This window comes from Dermacentor andersoni, chromosome 1 (assembly GCF_023375885.2).
Source record: "Dermacentor andersoni chromosome 1, qqDerAnde1_hic_scaffold, whole genome shotgun sequence".
In the NCBI taxonomy this organism is placed as follows: domain Eukaryota; kingdom Metazoa; phylum Arthropoda; class Arachnida; order Ixodida; family Ixodidae; genus Dermacentor; species Dermacentor andersoni.
Window position 1 is genome coordinate 115,812,599 of NC_092814.1, and position 24,518 is coordinate 115,837,116.

Genomic DNA, 24,518 nt, shown 5'->3' on the forward strand with positions numbered 1-24,518 from the left:
AGTAGTGAGGGAAACAATACAATAAAGGAAGGCTACGGAGCCCAGTGAACAAAGTTTCGTGCGCGCACACACAAAAAGCCGTCGTGGCGACGCTGCAAACGCCGGCGCTGACGTGGCCCTGGCAGCGCCGGCGGCACAGCGTGCGGGCTCGTCGGCCACTAATCCTTCTTGATCCAATATGGCCTCCCCGGTGATGGCCTTCGTGACATTCGCAATGCTAGATATGAGCGCCGAGGCCGGTAGCTTTATGGACATCGAAGTCAGGCCAAAGTTCGAAGCATGCCCAAAGAGTGAGTATGTGCCTGTATCCGCCTAATATGGAATTTACTGGTCTTCTTTTTCTGACACTGTCAACAGCACCGCTACGTCATTTGCATTGAGTATCTAGATGAGGAGAACATAGCTACGCTCCGTGCCACGTGATATCAGTGGACAGCGTAATTGTATTAGAGATTAAAAAAAAGCACCCTGCATGCTGTAGAGGCGCAGGTAATGCTCGTTCATGAACAGAGTGACAGGTTTAAAAAACGCAATAGACCGAACAAAAGATCAAGACAAAATTCGAAAAGAAACATCCGTAAAGCGGTTACATATGCGACCGTTGTAACTGTAATGAGTACAACGCTGCAATTTCGCAACCGTCTCTCTACAAAGAGCTCAATGTACAAAGCCGTCCTTTGTAAAAGGGGAAAACTTCGCTAGTAATCAAGCGTTCATATAGCATAACTATAACATCAAGGCCGGCATACTAATCGTACATCTATAGATGTCTGCCTACCGCGTCATACCAGGAACTTTTTGTTTGCGCAAAATCGGGGAAATGGTGAATTTGTTTATCGGCTTCGGTAATAATCGGGCGCTTCCCTTAATAGCGGGAAGACCTGTACATTTTTGACGATCTCCAAGGACACATGTACCAAAATGATAGCCACATGATGCACTCCGGGCCAACATACATACCCGTATATTGAACTACCTCTTACTAATATATTAAAAGCAGTTAACCCGGTTAAATGCTGTTGTCGGTTATGCTCTGAAGGGGCAACTTCTCCTTAAAGAAAGTCTTGATGAATAGTCAGTGACAGGTCAAGCACCGCTCAAAGGGAGCGCGTATAGATGCGCCAGCGGATCCCCTCGTCCTGCAAAGTTTCCTTATCCTTTGTGTCCGTGTCCTCTTCTTCTGCTCGAGCAGGCACTTTCTCGTCCTGACACTCCTCATCCTACTGAAAGAACTTTCTGTTCGTCCGGTGCGAGTGATACCCCGGTCTATGAGGGGCTAAATCCGGCCTTACCTTTAATGATGCATGTCAGTGACCCACACACAGCTCAGCTAGAGGAAAGGAGTGTTGGCGAGCAAGTTGTTCGGATAAAATAGCAGTAAAATCCATCTCGTGCAATCTCGTTTGTGCTGTCAACTATCTTCGTCCCCGCTATTGGCTATTTTACCTGGTCATGCGTTGGATGCGTTACTGCAGCGTGCTCAGTGTTGCTGGACAATTGGGATACTTCGGAAGAATTTGTTCTTGACCTAGTTGGTGTTTACCAACAAGCTTACCGCTAAAAGGACTGTGTTTCATTTTTATAGCGGTAAACATGTCATTCAATTAGTATACTTCCTCTTCATGCGACATATTTTAAGATAATTATTTCTTGAAACGTGGAGGCGTGAAGGAAAGGCGCATCGCGATTAATTGGGGGAGTCTCGCCTGCAGTCTCGATTTGTCACTCTCCTATAATAAGGGGTAGGATGTAAGAATAAATAAACCTGCACTGCAGAAAAGATCACTTCAGGACTTAGTTAAATGGGATGTGATGAAAGGAAAAAGAGGTCATTTAGAGCCTTCGAGTCAACCTGACCTTTGAATATACAGCCCAACGACTGCAGTTATATACGCGACCTTTTCCTGAGCCTACTTCGAGTTCACCAGACCACATCGAATCGCGTCACAGCTAATTAAGGAGCGCAGAAGCACATCTACCCCGTTCCCGAGGCGCGGCACGTGCAAACGAGTTGGCGTCCCCCACCTCGTGCGCCGCAGGTGCAGCTATTCACTGCTTGACTCTTCCCGAAAGTGTAGCGGGAGCCTGGCACGGTTCCAGATAACGCAGGGCCCGAGCGAAGCTGCTTTGCAGCACTGAAACGTCGCCCCCTTCCGCCTATTGTAAGGGCGCTTGCAAGTCAGGATGGCAATACCGCAGAGAAAAGTAAGCCCTCGGACAATTGGAGCCCAAGGAGCGACCCTGTGCGCCGGGTGTGACACAATCGCACGGGCGCCTACCATTGGCCGAAAAAGATGTCACCTGAGTGGGCTCGACGATTGGCCGAACGTAACGTGACTTCGAGATACCGAAGGGCTTAAAAGACACAGACCGGGAGCAGCAAGAGAGCATTCCTTCATTCATCTCTTTCCAGCTTCTTGCCACGGGCCGCAGCGTCCGAGTTGCTGCCGGCCCGTAATGACTTTATGACTGTTAATTTCTTTGTACTCTCACTGTAAATAATGCAAATAAACCTCCAGTTTTCATCTCAAAGTCCTCCTCGACCTCGGCCAACTCCCGCACCCAACGGCAAGGTCCAAAAATCTGGGGGACAGCAATTGTGATTGTTCTCCAGATCCAACACTGCCCACAAGGCACTGATATTGGCGGTGGTGTTGTGCAACCTTCGAAAGTGATTAAAATAAAGGTCCTGTTGTGTTTAATTATGATGTGTGCGCAACCAAAGTAGCACTCTAGCAGGTGATGGGTCAGCTGTCCCGCCAAAATGTTGCCAACATCACAGGATAGTGAAGGTATAGAGTTGGGCCTCTGTGCATGTCTGCATCAATGTCATTGACACTCGTGATGAAACACATGACGATTGAGTTTCCTGGCTGCTTGCTCCTGCCATTATTGAGTGCAGTTTCAGTTAGCGCAGCTTCCTTTGTTGCTTTGCTTACCAAATCCAGGGCACAGAGCAGGAGATCAGCCAGAGTGGGCGAGAGTTATTCCTTTTATCTTGTTTACCGTTTGTTTTACTCTCAGCCGTTCGTTCTCCTTTCTCACAGCGGTCGACGTGCATCGGCCTTGCGTGCACTGGATTCAGGGATCATGTACAGTATTATAGGCGAGCACTCGCTGGGCCAAGGTTTCGTTTCCGAGCCTGAACTTGCAGTTCCACCGTCGCCCCACCATCCACACTGGGCTCCAGTGCGCCTCAGGAAGCTTTGATGTGGTGGGGCTGTGTTTGCCCTTGACATTTGCGCTTATATCTCAGTGGTTTCCAACGAATCCGTGTAATTTGTGAGTGCCTTGCCGGCTATAAAACGAGTGGTGATAAAGTTGGAGGCGGTGCGGTCACTAAGATAGCTGGAGAAACGCGAATACAAAAGGCCACCAATGCCCAAACCTAAAGTTGCGTTAAGAATCGAACGCTGCAAGGCGCTTTCGTAGGGACCTCAAAATCAAGTTAAACTGCACCCGGCGGCCTCTCTCCTGTTGGACGGGAGACCAGGGGTCGAATGCACAAATCTTTTCGTTCGCAAGTGCTCCTGGTCATTGGCTGGCCATCTTCGCTAATAATACGCCCAGCATCTTAATTAATTGTAATTTTCTCTTACGAAGAACTATCGCGTAAGAGCTTTTTGTGAGGTTGATAACACCGTCTGTTGTCGAGACGAAAGCTCGCGTGGGAAACTCCCAACTTTCAGCAAAGCCACGAGATGGCTGCACTTGCACTTGTCTGGCTCTGTTGCTGTCTCCCACAGTATTTCTTTTTATTAGTTGTTGAAAGACAGAGGAACTTTCCGAGCTTTGTCCTTTTAGCCTGCAGCCAAAGTTTACTCAAGGGAACTTTGTCAGGGCTACAGCTGTTTTCTGTAGCAGGGCTTATATATATAGCTTTCCCTCCCCCCAAAGGCGAGGAGCCTAAACGAGTAGGAAAGAGTAAGGTAAGCTCTGAGTAAGTGTGGCAGAAATGTCGAAAAGGAGGAATTAAATGAAGTGATGAAAGCGGTGGTGGGAGACGCGGCCGGTAAATTCTGTAGTGGAGGTGGCAGGCGACGCTTGAACCTCCGGCTTATCTGAAGCGAAACAGCGGCTAGGAGAGAACGAAAAAAAAAAGCAGTGACGTGCAAGCAGTGGTTGTAATTGTGGCCTGCTTAGTTTTGCCAATAAATAAAAATAGGAAGTAAGTAGAATAGGTTTTCTACAGTTGAAAAACGGGTAAGGATTTGGACCGACGGAAAATAATAGAACAATGTGAGTGTCCTTTTTCCTCGGCAATAGCTGCTTTAGTACATGACAGCCACTACAAATGCATACATAGACGAGCATTTTCCCCCAAGACAACATACGCTAAGTAAGCTATGTATTAACATGTAAGCTATGTATTAGCTTACAAGCAGCGCCGCAAAACACCAGACCCAACACCTCGCTGCCCTGTCACCTTGTTTTTGTCATTCACGGTGAGGCTAAAGATTTTAACACAGGCACAGTCGAGGCCATGATGACGAGACAGGCGCGAAACTCATTCTGGAAACAGGCTTCCGAGGCTCGCATCTAACCACAAGCCACTTATCCGACAAGCATGACCACTCGGGTAGCTCCTACACAAGAGATACGGAAAGTCAACGACTTTCTCCTGGACATTGGACACTATCACGAAAACGCGGATACCATCCACCAAATAGAGAGATGCAAACTTTAATGATAAGCTGAAGATGCTAGCCTGGCTGACTGCCTGGCACTCTACTCCAGGGGCTAGGCGATAATTGTGCTATGCACAGTGATCACATAAACAGACAAATAGCACGACGACATTCCAGTGCCCCTAACAGCAATAATGTTTAAACTAGTCTGCACCCACGACGCTGTGAGCCAGGGATCTCTCACGGGCAGGCAAAACGTACAATAAGAATCTATAGTGACGAAAACGATCACGTTCATCGCTTGAGAACCTTACTGTGTAATCTTAGCTCAAAAATATTGTCTGCAGATTACTGCAAATCAGATCTACGAGGGCGTCGGCATTCGCCATGAAAAGAAATTCAAGCAGTCTGAGTGGCCGCTAGCCTTCAAAAATAAGTACTCCAACGCACTCCTGAATATAACTGATGACCTACGAAAATATTATCCAATCATATTTTTACGGATTGTTTGGACAGGACCTTGCGCGAAAGAGAGAAGTAGTGGTGGGCTGTCTACTGGAGCTGTTAACACTGCGAACTGTGTGTCACCCTGTGTGTCTACCACTAAACTTTTGCGTGTAAGTAGTTGCATATACGTTTGAGCCTTACACTTCCTCTTCATAACAATATCAAACAGTTGGCACCTTAGAAAAGCGCCTCCGGAGGTACCAACGGCCACCTATTGCTATAGTGCATGCGGAAGTAAAGTTTCAGCGTCTCGCGCATTAGAGTTGCAAGCATCTTAAAGGAACATCAAACTATAAAAAAGTAGTACGTTTTGGACAGTCGAACTGTCCAAAACCTTTTCTCCTTACATCCTGTTTTCTGGCAAAACCATGCTGACTAGACTAATAACACCTGCTTACAAGTAACAGCTTTTCTTCTTCTTTGTGCCACTGGTATTGTTTTCTTGCTTCAGATATAGGCCAAAATGTTCAAGAGACGCCTGTCACCACCTCTAAAGAAACACCTGCTGCCCTAATACTTGACTTACTAGCATCTTCTAATAAGTAAGCTGATATCGAAGCATTCGCTAAGCAGATTCTCTGCTATATTCCTCAGTGAAACAATACAAAGATGGGGGCGAAATGCGAAAACACCCGTGTACTTAGATTTAGGTGCACGTTAAAGAACCCCAGGTGGTCAAAATTTTCGGAGTCCTCCACTACGGCGTGCCTCATAATCAGAAAGTGGTTTTGGCACGTAAAACCCCATAATTTAATTTTTTTAAACAATACAACGAAAATCTGGCCCATGTCTTACGTATTTCGTCTCAGGTGTTGCTTCCCGCCATGATCTCAGACTAATCGCACTTTCCCTGTTTCATCGCCCTCGCAGTGGACCACCACGTAGACAGATGTCGGGAGGCGCTTCTGTCCACACCTGAGCTGGCCGATGCGAATGTGGACACCAACATCGTAAGAAATTTGCCTTTATTTGCTTCCTCCCTTCCTTCCGTCCTTGCTTTCTTTCTTTCAGCGTCCTTGCTCTAAATTTTAATAAAGACAACCACTATGTAACTATCAATGACGACTCATCTAGGCTGAAATACCAGCAGCATCGTTGTACCCCAAGGCTCTATATAGCACCTTTTATTTTTCCTATCATCATTTTCTCGTTTCTATTTTTATTAGGTACGAGTGAATATTCACAGTTTCGAATACGAACTACTGCTACACGCTAACTATTCGTATTCGGATTCGTAACTATTCGGCATTTTCGAGTATTCGAAGCTAACCAAATATTTCGCAACAACTGACTGTTAAAGTCTGGTTACTGTGTTCAGTCTGTTAAACAAAGTATGGCAACTTATCAGAAGCGTTACAACGACAAGAGTTTTCAAAGCAATGCATAAAGAAAATGGGTAACGTAAGCTATTTATTTATTTATTTATTTATTTATTTATTTATTTATTTATTATACTCTCTGGGCCAATGGCATTACAGAGGGGAGTGGGGAATAAGTTGGACATAAATTATGCACAACAGCATCAGCAAACGACCAAAATATACTAGTATAATTATACAATATTAGCGGATAACAAACCAGAGTAAATTAATATTATTTCTAATTATTCAAACCACATATCTCAACGTACATAGATTACATAAACCAAAGTGCATAAGGGACGTTAATAATCAGAGTGCACAATTCATAGTGAGAAGAGCATTAAAACCACAGTTATGAACACAGGGAAAACAATAATACTCAAAACAAAATGTCGCGTAAGGTTTCTTTAAAACGGTTAGTATCACTTATGGAGGCAACAGTTACATGAAGGTTATTTCACTCATCAGCTGTCTGCGAGATCAATGTGTGTAAGAAGGAGGAGGATCTACAAGATCGAATACCAACTTTGTGCTGGCGATCATATCGAGATTATATGTGGTGCAGAAAGAAGCTCGTTTCGTAGTACGGCATGATGATATATCTTATGAAAGAGAGATAGCCGCAAGTGTTAACGCCACAATGCTAAGGGTGCTAACTGTAGGTTAAACTTCATTGTGGTGAAGCTGGCTGTCCTGTTATAGTTGGAGAATATGTATCGTGTGAACGTATCAGGGGTTCCATCAAGTACGGATGCGAGCACAAGTAAGAAGAAACGGACAGGACAACCAGCGTTTTCCTGTCCGTTTTTTCTTACTTGTGCTCGCGTCCGTACTTGCTGGAACCCCTTATACGTTCACCATGCACCAACTGGTCCAGCAAACCACACTACTAAAATGTATCGTGTGGAATTGTTCTGCACCATTTCCACTGAATAAATTAAATTATTTAGACTGGGATCCCAAACTGCCGCGACGTATTCGAGTGTAGGCCGGATAAGTGTTTTATAGAGCATCGGTTTGAGAGACTGTGGCGCACGTGAAAACTTGTGTCGGAGGTAACCTAACGATCTGTTAGCGTTGCTTATTACGTGGGCAATGTGTGTCTTCCAGCTAAGGTCAGATGAGACGGGAACACCGAGGTATCTATAGGATAAAACGCAATCGAGTGAGATGGTATTGATGCAATAGGCTGGTGGAGTGCTACTACATCTGGATACTCGCATTGACTTATATTTGCTTATGTTTAATTCCATGCGCCATGTTTTGCACCATGCACTGATAGCATCAAGATTAGACTGAAGAGTGACTGTATCATGGTTAGCAGTTACTTCTCGAAATATTACGCAGTCTATCGTCAAGAAAGAGATGAGTATGAGATGTTATACAAAAAGGTAAGTCATTAATATAGATTAGAAATAGCAGCGGTCTAAGGACAGAGCCTTGCGGCACGCCCGAGGAAACATTATTAGAGGGAGCGTGAACGCTGTTAGCAGAAACGAACTGAGAACGACTCGACACGAAACACTCAAGCCAAATAAGTAATTGGGGATAAAGGATAAGCTTATGTACGTTTCCATTAGTAGATTATGGCACACTTTATCAAACGCTTTCGAAAAATCTAGAAATATACAATCCGCAAGAGAAGAACAATCAAGAATGGCATGTACGTGTAAACGATATTAGCTGTGTTTCGCATGAATAAGTTTTGCGAAAACCATGTTGCGAGTGCGTGAAGAAGGAATTAGATTCGAGAAAGTTCGCAAGGTTAGAAAACAAGATATGCTCATGAAGTTTGCATGAGGTACTAGTGAGCGAAATGGGACGACAGTTAAGTTAAGTGCCTACTTTTATGAAGTAGAATAACCTTTCCTATCTTCCATTCCGCAGGGATTGAACCCGTGTCAAGGAACTGTTCAAAAATTTTGGTTAGTATAATGGAACTATACTCGCTCGTGCTTTTCAAAAACTTCGGACTGATTGCGTCGCAAGCAGGGGAAGAAGAAAGTTTCAATTTATTAATTAGATGTTCTACGCCACACGGGTCTACTGTAATCGGACTCATTGAAGTGGAATATTGGCAGGGTAAAAGCACTGGCGAAACACTTGGCACTGATGAAAAGTGAGAAACAAAAACATCGTTAAGGATAGATGCACGCTGTTCAGAGAAGGTACACGGTCTCCCGCGTTATCCACAAGGCTTATAGCGTTATCGTCTCGGGTTTACGACGCGCCAGAACTTGAGTCGGTAGCGAGCATGGATGGGAGAGTGTTTTCCAAAAAGTGCCGTTTTGCGCAACGAAGTGCAGATACATATTCATCAAAAGCGAGTTTATGCGCATTCCAATTATAATCACAAGGACAACGTTTCGCTGATCTGTAGACACGGTTCTGTTTTAACAAATGAATACTGGTAAGCGCAATTCCAAGACGGGACAGAAGATAGATACAGAAGTACAGGACAAGCGCTAACTCACAACTAAACTTCATTCTGAAGACTTCACCTACTTAATGAAGGCTTCGCCTACTTGGAACTGCGCTTACCAGTATTCAGTTGTTAAGCATGAACCAACTAGCCCAGCAACAAATTTTGTTAACGCTTCTTTTCGTTTGATAGACGTTTTATGTGGCTGTTGTACCATGGTGCCGATTTGTTTGAAATTATCAAGCGAACGGATACATATTTCTCAAGTAATGATTTAACTTCGCTCATACATAAATCTAAGTTGTTTGGAACGCTACGACCGCCAAAGTTGGTCAGAAAAGTATCAATAAACGCACACAATTCTCTGTCGATTGCGTCAAAGTTTGCACGTTTGAAATCACAAATAGTTCTGCTTTTGTTTTTGTACTTAGGCGCGATAACTTGATTTCGAACGTTAAAATGGAATAATCGCTCAAACCCGGCAGTAAATCTATATCGGAAGCAAGATCGCGACGAGTGTTGAGTATTAAATGAAGGGTATTGACGGAAGAAATTGTCGTCCTGGTGGGTCCTTTGACAGGTTGTGAAAAGGAAAAATATTGCGCATGTAAAGAAACTCTTTTGCAAGCATCTACAAAGGATTTATACAGGGTGGATCGCAGTCCCATCTGAGATTAGGGATAATAAAATCACCGAGCAGGAACAAAGGTAATGTGGGGTATCGCGACAAAACCGTGTAAGTGGCATCATGTAATTCGTCTACAAAGCTGAAGGAAAATGCGGGCGGTCGATAACAAGCTCCGATAATTATATTTTTTTTTTACTTCAAGGGACCAAACTTTCTCAAGTTCACTACAAACTTGAATCCGCTGAGACGGAAATGTGTTAGATATTCTTACGAGAACACCGCCGCTTTTCCGCGTGGCACGGTCACAAAGAAAAAGATAGAATTTTTCCAAGAATAGTTCACTGTCGGCGCAGCCATGTTTCAGTGAGCACTATTACTTCAGCATTAGAGGTATCAATAGCTGAATTCAGAAGGTCATGTTTTTTTATTAATGCTCTGTATATTACAAAAGACGACATGAAGCGAACAAAAATCGTACCTACCACCCCTCTCAATTTTTCTATTCATTTGCGGGTGGCGTGTTACTCGCATCACGGTTATGTGATACCTCTTTCTGCGCATGCTCTGCTGCGGTGCCACCAGTAGCATCGTACACGTACTCTTTTTTATTAATGAGGAGCTTATTGTAACGGAGCTGAAAAGGTGGCGCACCAGGTTGCTCTTTAGCGAATTCAATTAATTTACTACTAATAATACGCGTGGCAGGCCAGACGACGATGCCTTTGTCTTTAAACTTACTACGCCTGAAAAGCACCGTTTCTTTTATTTGGTCATTTGAAAATTTAATCATGATAGAACGGATTTTGTTAGGCTCAAAGCGCCCTAAGCGATGAGCACGTTGGACTACATTATCTAATGGGTTTTTGAGCACGCCAGCAAGGGCGTCAATTACATGTGCCTCGGACTCTGCCCATGTTTCGCTCGAATCAGGAAAGCCTCGAAAAAGGTAGGTTTTGGCGCCGTGATCTGTCCTCTAATTCATCGAGCCGAAGATTTAGTGAGTTGTTCTGAGTGGTTAAGCTGCTCATCGAGTCCGTCACCTTGCTTTGAACATTAACCAGTGATATAGTTTTGTCTTCGAAGGCGCCCAACCTTTTTTTTAATGGAAACTATGTTTGTCTCAATATTTTTTTACTAGCCTTGATGGCTTTAACGTCGGCAACAAGTTCAGGTTGGCCCTTTGCCGACTGCATTGCACGGGTTTGTAAATGTTTGAGTAAGTGGAAGAGGACGGTCATCTGCTCTGTAGGATCATCAGCCAGCGTATCAAGTTTTAACAATGCAGACTGCCAACATCACCACAGATTAACAGCAAGGAAATCATTGAAAAGCACTCGCAGGCAACATCAGAAAGCACTTTGTTTTCGGTTTCGTGGTGGAAGCCTACATGACAACCTTTAATGTTTGCTTGTAGTCTCTCATCTAGTATTTTTGGCAGTCTAGTCATGTAGCAGTTATACCTTTTAAGCTACATTCGATTATGTTTTCCTTGCAACGGACCCTTTTGCATGTGTCTACAGCACACAAGTACATCAGTAGCTATTTATTTATTTATTTATTTATTTATTTATTTATTTATTTATTTATTTGAAAGGGGGGCACAACTTCCGTTCTTTTTATGGCAACCATTTATTTAACATTTTTGGAAAGCTAGTCATACAGCAGCCATATTATCTTGGGACACTCGTTTGCAACCAGGCTCAAACGTTTTTGAGAGGCTATTCGTGCAGTATTATTAATGACAATTAGTGATCTTGTGTTTAAAACTGATCCTTTGTCCCTGATAGTTTTCCTTTCTTGCACTATTCAGTACAGGCATGGTACCTAATTATAGCGAAATAAATATTCCTTCTCTTATGTTTCTCTCTTTGCTGACAATTGCGTGTGATACTAAAAAAAATATAATGAACTATCAAAAATCTAAACCAACGTGCTGCTGAGCTATCAATGATTTGCGTAGTCGAAGAAGGAAATTTCTTCTTTATGAAGGGCTATTGAAGGCTGACTGATACATTCTTGTCCTGCTTTCTGTATTCTATAGTCCTCACAAATTTCCCTTGTCAAATGGTCTGGGTGGCGAAAAAGAATCTCGGTCCTAGCGAATTCCGCGGTGCACTCGCAGTCACGGCAATTCATTGCCAAGTGCGAGGAGCAAACCTTTAAGCGCATTTTCGTGTTCACAGAGACGTACGTTTACACATCGCCCTGATTGTCCTAAGTACACTCGGCCACACGTCAGAGGGATGCTGTACGCTACGGCAGTGGCGCAAGGCACAAACATATTAGTGTGCCTCACGGGGCAGAAAACTTTTGCGTTTGCGCCTTTTTTCCACGCGTTTTCTTACCGCTACGCGTATACGCTACGCACTTTCGTTTTGGATGAGAAAACCACATCTACGCCGTACCGAGATCCCAACTTTTTCAACCTGTGCGAAAGCTGGTGGACGTACGGTATAACGGCTGCCGTCTTCCTATCATTTTCTTTTATCGGTGCCGCATGTTTACTTTTCTGCATGCGTTTTCCACAAGCCAACAATAGCATGCAGTCTGGATACCTGGCTTCTTTGAGCCTGACAATCTGTGCATTTACACTTTCAGCCATTTTGTGCTCACGCGCCTTGAGCATTGAAGACCTGATGTTTGAAAGTGCTATGCTATTTTTTTGCGACTTTAGAGTGGGCAGAGTTGAAAAAAGCTGCGGCTTTGATGAACGAGGGTGGTATTCCCAGCAAACGTGTTCTTCACCAAAAGTCAGTCTTAAATCTAAAAACTGTAACACTGCCTCCGAAGGCATTTCGCACGTGAATTTTAAGCCAAGTCCTTGCTCCTTAAAGGTACTTGGAATATTTATCATATTGGTAGCACTGCACCTTTCCACAAAAATGATATAATCGTCTACGTATCTGAAGACATTCTTTGCGAGCCCATTCAAAGTACTTTCAACAGCTTTGTCGACTTCCCAGAAAAATGATTGGGATTTTTTATGCACTGTGTCACCGGAAAACATGTACCGCGAATTTGTAGCTGCGTTTGATGCTTTTAGACAGGCGGCAACACGCGTTGTCAAAATCAGGCAACGTAACCTGAGCCAGAAATGGATGGCCAGCGAAATCCTAGCTGCTATAAAGGAAAAAGACTTGTTGTGGACTAAGGCCAAGCGGTCGTCAAACTGCAACGACACGCGCTTAAGATATAAATGTGCCAGAAACAAGGTGAATGCAATGATCAGACTTGCGAAGCGCGTTTATTTTAGAAAGAAATTTCAAGAAGCTCGATCTGACATAAATAAAACATGGTCCCTAATCAATAATCTTAGAGGCGGCAACATTTCAACGCCTAAACAGCGCCTTTCATCTTATTTTTCTGCAGACGACGAAACTGTGGCAAACTTATTTAATCAGTTCTTTTCAAGTGTCTCGGGATCGAGGACACGGCGACCATCGTTGTGTACTTTAACAGATAGCTTGCTAGATTCCGCATATCTTCCTTTACTATCGCTTGAAGAATTAAGGTCCATTGTCTTGAATCTTAACACAAACAAATCACCTGGCTTCGACAAAATTTCTGTCAGTGAACTTCAGAGAAATTTTGACGCAATTAAACATGTATTGCTATCCCTTTTAAACTTTGTTTTGGATGGTGGTGTGATTCCAGTTGATATGAAAACCGCAATTGTAATTCCGCTTCATAAGCAAGGTGCACGCAATAGTACTGAAAATTACAGACCTATTTCGATAATTCCCTGTATAGCTCAAATATTAGAAAAACATGTGGCTCTTACGGTAACACAGTTTCTAGATAAGCATAGTGTATTATCATCACATCAGTATGGATTTGTACAGGGGAAGGGTACACAAACACTGTTAGAAGCTTTCTCTGATCTTTTAAACTTGACACTAGACCGTAACCGGGTAGCGTGTGCCCTCTTTATGGATGCCTCTAAGGCATTTGACAGTGTTTGTCATGAGCTTTTGTTGCAGAAACTGTCTCTCCTAGGCCTTCGTGGGTCATTTTTGAATTTATTAACTAACTTTCTGCAGGATAGACGACAGTGTGTAAAGGTGGGAAATAGTTTAAGTGTTTTTACCAGTATTCATTCTGGAGTCCCTCAGGGCTCAAAATTAAGCCCCCTGCTTTTTAACATTTATGTGAATGATTTGCCCAATGTAGTAGGTAATTATATATATCAATATACCGATGATACTGTTCTTGTATCCTGTGCAACTAATTACTCTGATGCAATCAGCTCCTTACAGAATGAGGCAACTAAAGTTATGGACTGGTTTGCGGCTAATTTAATAAACATCAACCCTTCTAAAACGCGACTTGTCTGTTTCCATAACCCCATGAAAAAAATCCTGCCTACGACATCATTATTCTTACACACATCAGACTGTTATGGATGTACATGTCAACCTGTTAAAAATGCATCTTCTGTTAAGCATCTTGGGTTGCTTTTTGACTGTGATCTTTTATGGAACTCGCAATTATCCTACATCTGTAAAAGGCTGCGTGCGGTCTCCTGTGTATTATACAATATGCGATGTCTTATGCCAATCTCCGTTCAAAAAATTATTGTCCATGCTTTAGTCTACAGTGTGCTACGTTATGGCTTGACTGTGTATGGCCATTGTACTCTTAGGTGGAGCTCAAGAATTAATTCAATTTTACGTTCACTGCTGTTAACAGTGGCTTACAATTTGTGTCCAAAGAAAGATGCAGACGTCTTTAGGTTGTTGAATTTGCCAAACTTCACTTCTCTGATTATCGAAAGTGTTGTAATTAAACACTTCTGGAATAATGATTTTAAAACACGATATACGCCTGTCCGTTCCTTAAGGCCGAAGGAACCCTACGTCATCCCCAAGACTGCGACAAAGTACGGAAGGAGAACGCGGCAATACTATGTTCCAGCCATATTTAATAAATTGCCAACACCTGTGTTAGAAGCAAACACAAGACGTGGGATTAAGAAACAACTTATAATTGTCGATGTTTGATGTAACATTTTGTATAACTGTTCAACATTTTGCTCCGACCCGCTAATAGCTAACTCCGCTATTAACCCTGTGCAATTTTCTATGACCTGACTGTCAGGCACTGCCAGTAAAGCCCTCTGAGGCTTTGGTAGGCCTGCTATATGTACTTTGTTTTCTTTATGCACAATAAAGATTGTATTGTATTGTATTGTATTGTATTGTATTGTATTGTATTGTATTATAATTATTGTATTTCCCCAGAAAGATATTGGTAAGAACTGACGCCGCTTTCGAGCCGATATGTACGTTTGAACGTAGACAACCCCCTCCAGCCGATGAAAGCTGACTTTAGACAGAACGCTAGAAGCTGAAGACAAGGGGGCCGCGGACTTGTGGGCCGCATACACGTGGAAAAGAGCCCGTTACAAGGAAAGCATTATTGGTTGCAGCGTAAAAAATAAAACTGCTATGTGGCTACACTGCAAGAAACACTAAATGACAGACTACAAGCAGAAATCACAGGTTGTCATGTAGGGTTTCGCCGCGAAACCGTTAACAAAGCTTGTTGTGCCCATTTCACTCTTGCATTGCTTTAAAAACATATGTCGTTGTTTCGCCTCTGATAACTTGCGATACTTTGTTTGGCACATCAAGAACAGTTACCCGACTTTAACAGTCGCTTGTTGTAAAATATGTGGTCAGTTCCGAAATTCGAAAACACTGAATTGTTCAATTTCGAATACGAATACGAATAGTTAGAGCATGATATTGGATTCGTATTCGATATTTCATATATTCGCCCACCTCTACTGATTATTCGTTTGTCTGCGGCAGCTAATTTGGCATCCACCTAATTCCACCCCCCTCCCCCTGAATTAATTGCACGCCGAGTCGTTCCACTCCTAGAGGCATGAACCGTGCCAGGCCTTGTGGTGAAGCGCAGAAAAACAAGAGCGAGAGAGAGAGCGAGAGAGATAGATAGATAGAGAGAGAGAGAGAACGTGTACTGCAGAACAGGGGGATACAGATATACAGAAGAGGCGCGTCTCTGTTGCTAGGCGACACCTGGCTGGGCGAAGCGCACGCAGAGCGGGTCCTTCTGGAAACTACAGTACCGAATCTTTCACTGAGAATAGACCGCAAATCCATCTCTTTTTTGTTCGCGGCAGGAGGTGCACAGACGGCACTACGAGTTGTGTATGCTGACGAAGCTGAACCTTACCGCGCGCGAAGCCTTGCTCTGGTGCGAACACAAAGGATCTCTGGTGCGTATACGCATGTAATTTTCAAACTTCTCACAATGCGAACTTTCAGGCGGAATGCACTTTACGTGGAATGCACTTTACATACTACCGCTACCGTCTTTTGACCTTTTGCTAGTAAAATAAACGTTACACTGCTGTAGCTTTGCATATAATTATCTGTGGTTGAGTAGACCGACTTGTTATTGTTTATTAAGAGGCCAAAGTATGGAAAAGCAGGCTACCGAATGCTTGCTAATGTCATCAACTAAAGCTTGATGTAGTATAGCGCATTGTACCATGAACGGACGAAAACCAAGCACTGTAAAGAAAAACGCAAATAATGTAAGCCCTAGCCATTTTCACAAGAAATAGAACTCACATTTACGTAATGATAAATTTGAAGAGCTAACATACGGAAGCATTTCCTGTTTGGCGCCGAGCCATGTAATAGTTCCTTTAAAGTCTAAAATTTTGCTGTTTTACGGGTGTGCGAATAGCAATTTTTGAGACCGAATCGAATACGAATTGAATAGTGCAGAAGCGAATCAAATATGGGATACTTTCGATTATGCTTTCGAATAAAGATGAGCACTTCTCAAAATTAAAAGTATAAAGCTATGTTCACATCCTTATTTTACATCCTATGTTCAGATCCTTCATAAGGTTAGCAAGTCTCTGCAAATACATTGCACGTTATGAAGCGTTGTTTATTAAAAAGCACTAATGAAGCATCAGCAACAAATAAGAGTTTATTCGCATGAATAAGACTCTTCAGAGAGAGTGAATGATCACTGTACCACCGCTAAAGTATGGCTCCCTGAGCGACCCATTCCGCAAGTTTATACGTTTTATGCCCGCGAGGATTGCAATTATCGCACTTTTGCTCCAATTTTATGTTTAATTGTGCACAGTTTACGTTTTGAAATGTTCGAAAAATATTCGAAAGGATATGCGCATTCACGAATTCACTATTCGCAAATACACATACATAGAATTTCTCATATTTTCGAATAAATACCGAATCAAATAGGGTGATGTTTAATTTGTTATTCGAAAATTTCGGATATATTCTCATACTCCTAGCCTGTCCTCTTCCTATCCTTACTTTTCTTCGTTCTTTCTTTTTTTGCATGTCTCTCGTCACTGCAACACAAAGGCAAGAAAAATGGCACTCTGCTACGAGTATCTAGTGAGGCTGTATGCAGTAAGTGAATGTCTTTTCACAAACGGAAATCAGTTATGTCGACATCAGGAGGAGTCCCCACTTTGAGTAGCTCAAGGGCACCAGTAACTTTGCTCACCGCAGTGGGCGATCGAACTCATGCCACTGCGACAATGTGATTTTGGGAGGGAGACGACTTTTATCGACTGCGTTAACGCAGCTTCATTTTCTTTGTTTCTGAGCTATCGCGGAGCTTCCGCGTTTCGTAGTTGGCACGGGTTTCGTAGCATGTGCAACGCAGACTCGGAGCGTGGTCACATCTGATCTGTGCATATACAGGGTGTCTTTTTTTATTTTTAACTGCTCCAAATTTTTAAAACTAGAAAAATATAAATCAGGGTAACGTGATGTTTACCATTCGAGTACACGGATTGACCGCCTTTAGATTGGATCAATTTGCGCAATTACGTGTGTAATTAACGAAATTACGGTAATTAACTCTCTAATTATCAACAATAGGTGGTTACAGCAAATGAGTACGTTCGGGCTCGTCCTCGACACTACCTATCCCAATGATCAACTTTTGAATACCGGTTTTCATGTGGGAGCTACGCGAACAATTAGTTCCCCTTGGAAAGCTCCTTGAAACCGAAACTGGCTGGAAAAAGAGCGCCTGTGTCGTCGATATCGGCGCCCTCCCGCCTTTCGTCACATCTCCGAGGTCACCACCGGTCCGGCCCCCCGCGAACAGCTTGAGTTATCGCCTTGCTGTCTGCGACGTTGGCATAGCGCTTCAATGCCGACGGGCCGCCAAATTTACTTCGTCATTCTGTTGGGTGCCACGTGTCCACTTCAACGACGAAATGCCATTTCAGGCTTTTGGATGAGACATCGACGACACAGGTGCTCTTTTGCGAGTCAGTTTCGGTTACAAGGAGCCTTCCAAGGGGAACTAATTGCTCGCGTAGCTCCCACATGAACACCGCTATTCAAAATTTGATCGTTTGGATAGGTAATATCGAGGACGAGCCCGAAAGTACTCATTTGCTGTAACCACCTATTGTTGATAATTATAAAGTTAATTACCGTAATTTCGCCAATTACGCGCGTAATTGCGGAATTTGCTCTATATCTAGAGGCTGCCAGTCCGTACACTCGAATGGTAAACATAACGTTACCGTAATTTCTATTTTTCTAAATTTAAAAATTTGGTGCAGGTAAAAAAAAAACCTGTATTTCGGAGACAACAGCAATCCATGTAGGAGTCATTCTGAGCGTCCCCTAAACATAAAAGAAAGAAAGAAAGAAAGAAAGAATTTTTTTACCGTCTCCGTGCTTCGACAACATTTGCCGAAAGAGGTACAACAAGCGCATCGGGATCTGCAGTCACCCATTGTAAATCCTGCTCATTTGAAGATGTACAAATGAATAAAATGGAGTAGCATATATCGATTTCCCTTCCTCCCTCTCTCTCTCTCTATATATATATAAATATATATATATATATATATATATATATATATATATATATATATATATATATATATATATAAAGAGAGAGAGAGAGGTGACGGCTTGCCGCACCACTAAAAAAATTGTTGGTACGCCACTTCTCAATGCGTTTCTTCAGGTCATCAAACTCAGTCAGTCAGTCAACCCAGTCAGTCAACCATACCCGTCAGTCAGCCATCCAGCTAGCCAGTCAGTCAGTCAGTCAGTCAGTCAGTCAGTCAGTCAGTCAGTCAGTCAGTCAGTCATCTGTCTGTCTGTCTGTCTGTCTGTCTGTCTGTCTGTCTCTGTCTGTCTGTCTGTCTGTCTGTCTGTCTGTCTGTCTGTCTGTCTGTCTGTCTGTCTGTCTGTCTGTCTGTCTGTCTGTCTGTCTGTCTGTCTGTCTGTCTGTCTGTCTGTCACCAAAACACAGCGAAAGTGGTGGTGGAATGACGACGGTGACCTGACGACTGCGAGTGCTTGACAACCATGGCGTGTCGACTACGATGACATGACCATGACGATGGTATAATGTCGCCGATGGCATGACAACGTCACCTACGACAACACGTAGATGTTAACGACGAGACGACGACCTAAGTAACGTCGCAGTAGTATTTATGGCTAATTAATGTGAGTTAAAGTGAATTAGAGTGAAGTAAAGGTGAATTGAAGTTAGAACAACTTGGAGCAAGGTGACTTAAGGTGGAGTAAATTAAATTAAGGTGAAGTAAAGTTAATTAAGGTCAACTGAAGGGGATTAAGGTGGACTAAAGTTGGTACAAAATAGAGCAAGGTGGATCAATTCCGCGAAGTTAAGTCGCAAACAGGGGCAGAACAAAGCTTTAGGTTGGTCTTGTCTTCGCGGAACAAGATTAACCAACTAGCCCATACAGCAAGTATTGATAAGATGATTTAAGGTAGGTTAAGGTGGAATAAGGTGGATTAAGGTTGGTACAAATTAACGCAAGGGTAATTAAGGTAGAGTTGTAAAGGACACGTGACAGTGTATGACTTCCCGTATCATTGAGGAAACCAACTAATTAGAGAAGTCCCCATGCTTTCGCTTTCAAATCACGGGAGGATACTTCAGAGACTGACAATTTTTTTTTCTTTCATGGATTTGAATCAACGTATACATGCAGTTTAGTTAGCATTCAGTTCAGTTTAGTTTGTTCAACATCCTTACGTGATGCTGGGCGTACATGCAAAAAATTCAAATGAATAACTTGAAGAAGCGTGTGATCTTGTACTTTTCTGCAATGAAATTGTAGTACGGTATATATAGGCGCATATACGTTCGGTTCCACTAAATTTGCTTTTGGGTCTCATTATCTTGAAGTGGCCCGTTGGTTCACCTTCTGGATACGTATTTACCCCGATGGCACTGCTTACAATAACTGAACTTAAATATATAGAAGCTAATTTTCTAGTAGCGGTGTGATTGGGTAAAAATAAGTACGCTTGCTCTAGGATCATTTACACTTACTGCTTTACAAGTGCTACCGGCGTTGAAGATAACGTTGAGACAATTTCCACGCATTTAACAGAACTACGAAGGTGGTGTAAGGTACCAAGTTTTGTGGAGTGCCCTAGGATGGACTTATGTGCACGTTGAAAGTGAACAGAATCCACAAGAGCTTTGCGCTGTGAAAGAAAATCAGTGTAGCGATTGACAGGACTAACAGCACATTTTCCCGCTTATTACGTTGAAAGCGAAGCTAATCCCTAACAGCTCTGCGCTGTAAAATAAAATCATTACAAAATCATTGTGGCAATTGACAGTGCGACTAACACACTTTACCGCTTGTTACTTCCAGCCTGGTGTCTCCGACCACCTCATTGTGAAAATTATAGACGAGTTTCAGGTAAGTTACGCACAAAAAAAAGAAGAAAAAAAAGCATGCGTAGCCGAGTACATGTTCTGCGTCCGTGAAGCGTCAAAAGTCCACCCTCCTGTCCGTTCAATGTGAGCCTGCAGCAAAAGCGAACACCTTATGCGGCCGTTGTGCGAAGCGGTCATTCGGACCCGAGATCCTGCCGGCCCTGGTGCCGGCGGATGCTACCTGTACCTGCCGTACTTGTCGAGCGCAGTCCTTGGTGAGACATGAGACTCCTGCGTTGTGAAGTAACTGTCTAGCATCGAGCTCTCGCTTTGAAGTAGCTGTTCAACTGTAGGTTTCCATTTCGCGAATGGTGATGTATACAGAAATCGTAACCTTGTACTTCCACGCCTATATAAGCAATGAACTAGACCGTCAGCAATCTGGTTTTCTAAAGAGTGTCTTGCCAATTGTAAGTGCTGTCGCTGCGTCTGTAGTGGTGGAATTGATCGAATGATGCACCACACCTTACTCGTTGATTTCGACGTCAGTTTTTAGAAGAAGAAAACTCCTTCCAACGCTTGCGGTACAAATTGCTAAACTTTCGGCGTGTATTACAATGCTTTTTGTTATTGTTATTGTGGTTGTTGTTGCTTGATAGGCACGGCTTATTGGTCTTCTGCAATGACGTCCCGCCCCAGGTCGCTGATCATGAAGCATCTTATAATCGCCGCCAACCGATTACTTATAAGTATACGGGTGTGCGAATATTCCAAACTTTCGAATAACAAATCGAATGGTGCCCTATTCAATTCGGTCCTCGGATCGAATAGTCCTTATTCAATTAGGTCCTCGAATCGAATAGTGACTATTTAAAAATACGAATATTTTAGAATACATTTCGAATAGTTTACGTCGTTGACAGTACACGATCAAGCATAAAATTGAAGCAAAAGTGCTATATGGTTCATCCCATTTGCGTGCGTGCGTGTGCGTTATCTTCATAAACTGATAATTATAACCTCGTATTCTCCAAAACACCAAATCTGCTTAGTTGTTCCTAATGCTCACTTTGTGCTTTTGATAAACCACGCTTACCATGCAGACAGAAGCTTTCTGCTGTTGCGACTTTCAGTATGTTAAAATTGTTTGACATTAAAGCGGGAAGGCTTTACATTGTCCACGAACTATTTGAAAAATATTAAATATTCGATTCGATTTGTTCCTCGCACTACCCGATTAGGTCTCAAAAACTGCTATTCGCACACCCCTACAGTTGTAAGAAACCGAAATGGATTTAGTGGCATCCTCATTGCGGCTGCTGGAAGCACAGATGTAAAGCCGTCCATCGTTAAAGTCCCGGCCCGACCGTGATAGCAGGGTCGGTCCGGGGCTATCCTTCATCCGAAGGAAGAAATAGAACAGTAAAAAGCGGTCAGGTAAAAAGCTGGCCAAACTGGTAGCATTCACGAAAAGGCACATGAATTCGGGCTAATTGCTTTAGCGCAGACGCTAGAAAATTCTATAAAAGAAAAGAAAATTCTATGTTCAGCGTACTCTGACGGTTCTGATTTATGGGGTCGACACTTCGCGGGCACGAGGTCGCGGGTTCGATTATATTCGGACTTCTTTTTGCCCTGGGCGCGCATATTTTATGGGCACAACTACATTTCATTACGATAATGTGCTTTTAAATGCAGCACACAATGTGCAACAAACTTTGAACAGTCTCAATCTGACGAGCAGCACATTGTTTTCGAGATTATAGCGACTCTTCGCAGCGACGTCTATGTTGCCGATTTAGCCTGGTATAAAAAACTTGTCTGACTAAACCCTGCACAAAGCAAGTATCCTTTTGTTGTCCTTTGAACGTACGAAAATTTCTGAGAATGTCTTCGGAGACGGAAGAGCGAAAATTTTCACGAATACAATTTTTTGGAAACTTTGGCGCAACTTTCGTAAAATCGTAAAACGAGCCTGAAATTCGTAAACTTTACGAAATATTCGGGAGAGTGGGCAGGTATAATGAAAAGGAGTTAGCTCTTGCGAAATGGGGTAGTTGGAGATCGCTGGGAGAGGCAGCCAACTTATTTCTAGCGCTGGATATAGATAGGGTAATGATGATAATCACGGTCATGATCCTCTTAGAGCCTTTGCTATGGTCTCAAGATTTCTGTTAAATGGACATGGCATCATTTGCGCCCGGCTTCAATGACAAACTTGCAATGTGTGGCCTAAAGATTTAATTAAGCAGTTAATTACTGAAAATTGATTTAGTTAGCGAAATGAATATTGCGATTTGTCGTGCATATATACCTACTCAAGTATAGTACATCTAGTGTAGCATAATCTTCTATGGTCATTTTTTTAAAATCTGTTCGAAGTAACAAAAGAAAAGAACAGGTGTGATTCCTCATTTCTGTGTATTCACATGACAGTTTCAAACCTGAATGCGAACACGTTAAGGCTTAGCAGTTGCCGTCGTAGGAGATAGAAAGCATTTTTAATGCGTGAAAAGCAGGGAGGTCGGCCAGAAGAGTTTTGTCTTTGACCTGCAACGCGATCGCACTGACTGTAGCCACAACTCTTCACTCTGGAGAGGCGTTTTTAGCCTTCTGCGTGTGTTGCTCTTTCTTATAGCGAATACCTTGTGGGAGCGGGTGTTCCTACGTCCCTACATCATACTATTTGTCTGTTATTTCGATTTCACCTATTGCGAGCACACTCGAGAGCTCAGTGTCTGTCGCACGTCAAGCACAATATATCCCCTTTGCAACCAGTATATACCAACAAGCCTCCTTTTTTTTTTCCTTTTTTTTTTCAGGTTTGCTTGGAGAACGCCGAAGGACCGGTGGTCCCCTCAGAAGAGAAGTCTTCCAAAGTGTCCGTAGCCCATCCGCCACGCGCCAGTGACTTTAAGGCTCATCGTTATGAAAACCTTGGTGAATACAGCAGTGAAGACGACGAAATCTCCAGTGGCGAACATGACGATGCACCCAGCCATGAAGACATTGCGGCTGAGGAATATCCAAACCCTCACGACGAGTACAGCAAAACAATCTACGATAGAGGTAGTCAAAGTGCCAATTTGTTCAGAGAGGCCAATGTCATGGGGCCTCCGAGTGACTACTACTACCCTAGGCGCGAGCACGGCCTCGGCAACGAAACCACCACTGTGAATCCGCAGCCCAACTCCCTACCTACAAGCCTTGGACCCCGGTCATAGCCTGCAAGAAGCCTGCGAGAGACCTGAGAAACGACTATTCGTGGCCTGATTAGCGGGCGTCTGATTATTGCGCTGTGTACAATTCATGCGCACGAGAAAACACGCACGGAGGGGAACAATAAATGAAAGTCACTATTGCGTGAAACATCCAACCTTGCGAGCGTCGTCTTCGCAGCCCGGTACAATTGTAAGCTCCATCAATGGCGCTCACAACAATTAAGGTGTATACAGGGTGTCCCAGCTAACTTTAGCCAGAGTTTAAAAATATGCAAATGCCACGTAGCTGGACAGGTAACGTTTGCCATCGCTTGGAAATACCGAGATTATTTTTTTCCTTCCACCAAATTAGATCATTAGTCTTACTTAATTAATCAACTGCTCAAATATTATAATTAGATGAAAATTGTCAATGAGGAAATTGTCAAGCGACATGAAAAACTGTCGATATAGCTTTCTGTTGCTCAATACGTGCTACATAAAACTGTTTTTCCGAGCGACTTCCCGCTCGAAGCACTTTGCGTGCATTCGCGGGCTTCTTTCAAGTTCGGAAAAAACACTTTTATGTAGCACGTATTGAAGAACAGAAAGCTGTATCGGGAGTTTTTCATGTTTCTCTACAATTTTCTCATTGACACTTTTCATCTAATTATAATATTTGAGAAGTTGATTAATTAATTAAGACGAATTATCTAATTAGGTATCATGAAAAAATATAGTTTGTGAGTATCCCCAAGCGACGACAAACAACATTACATTTGTTCTGTCCAGCTACGTGGCATTTGCGTATTTTTAAACTCCGGCTACAGTTAGCTGGGATTCTGTATAATAAATATGGAACGAAAGAATAACGCGGTTTGCATGCAAGGTTCAGAAGTTCACTACACTTACGCTATTCTGCGCATGTTGTTCAGCTTCTACAGTGGACAGCTGTCGTGGATATTCGTCCCGGTGTCGGTAAGGGAAACTTGAGAGTGCTGTGGGTGTCGCGAGGTCATATTTCTGTAAGGCAAGGCTGCGACGCTGATTACAAGTGGTTAACTTTTTTATTGA

The 24,518-nt window shown here is 43.0% G+C and overlaps 1 protein-coding gene across 1 annotated transcript; it reads left to right on the forward strand.

The window, feature by feature from the left end:
• Positions 1-83: 83 nt before the first annotated feature.
• Positions 84-23,620, forward strand: LOC126543897 (uncharacterized). Its single transcript, XM_050191038.3, has 6 exons — positions 84-290; positions 6,006-6,085; positions 15,695-15,790; positions 16,926-16,973; positions 20,240-20,287; positions 23,067-23,620. Exons 1-6 carry the CDS (start codon positions 179-181, stop codon positions 23,466-23,468), a joined length of 786 nt encoding a protein of 261 aa, XP_050046995.1. The 5' UTR covers positions 84-178; the 3' UTR covers positions 23,469-23,620.
• The last annotated feature ends 898 nt before the right edge of the window (positions 23,621-24,518 follow it).

Coding starts and splice junctions, on each gene's coding strand:
- LOC126543897 (XM_050191038.3), top strand. CDS start 179: ATGGCCTCCCCGGTGATGGCCTTCGTGACATTCGCAATGCTAGATATG. Junction 291..6,005: donor GTTCGAAGCATGCCCAAAGA/GTGAGTATGTGC, acceptor TCGCCCTCGCAG/TGGACCACCACGTAGACAGA. Junction 15,791..16,925: donor GCGAACACAAAGGATCTCTG/GTGCGTATACGC, acceptor TGCAACACAAAG/GCAAGAAAAATGGCACTCTG.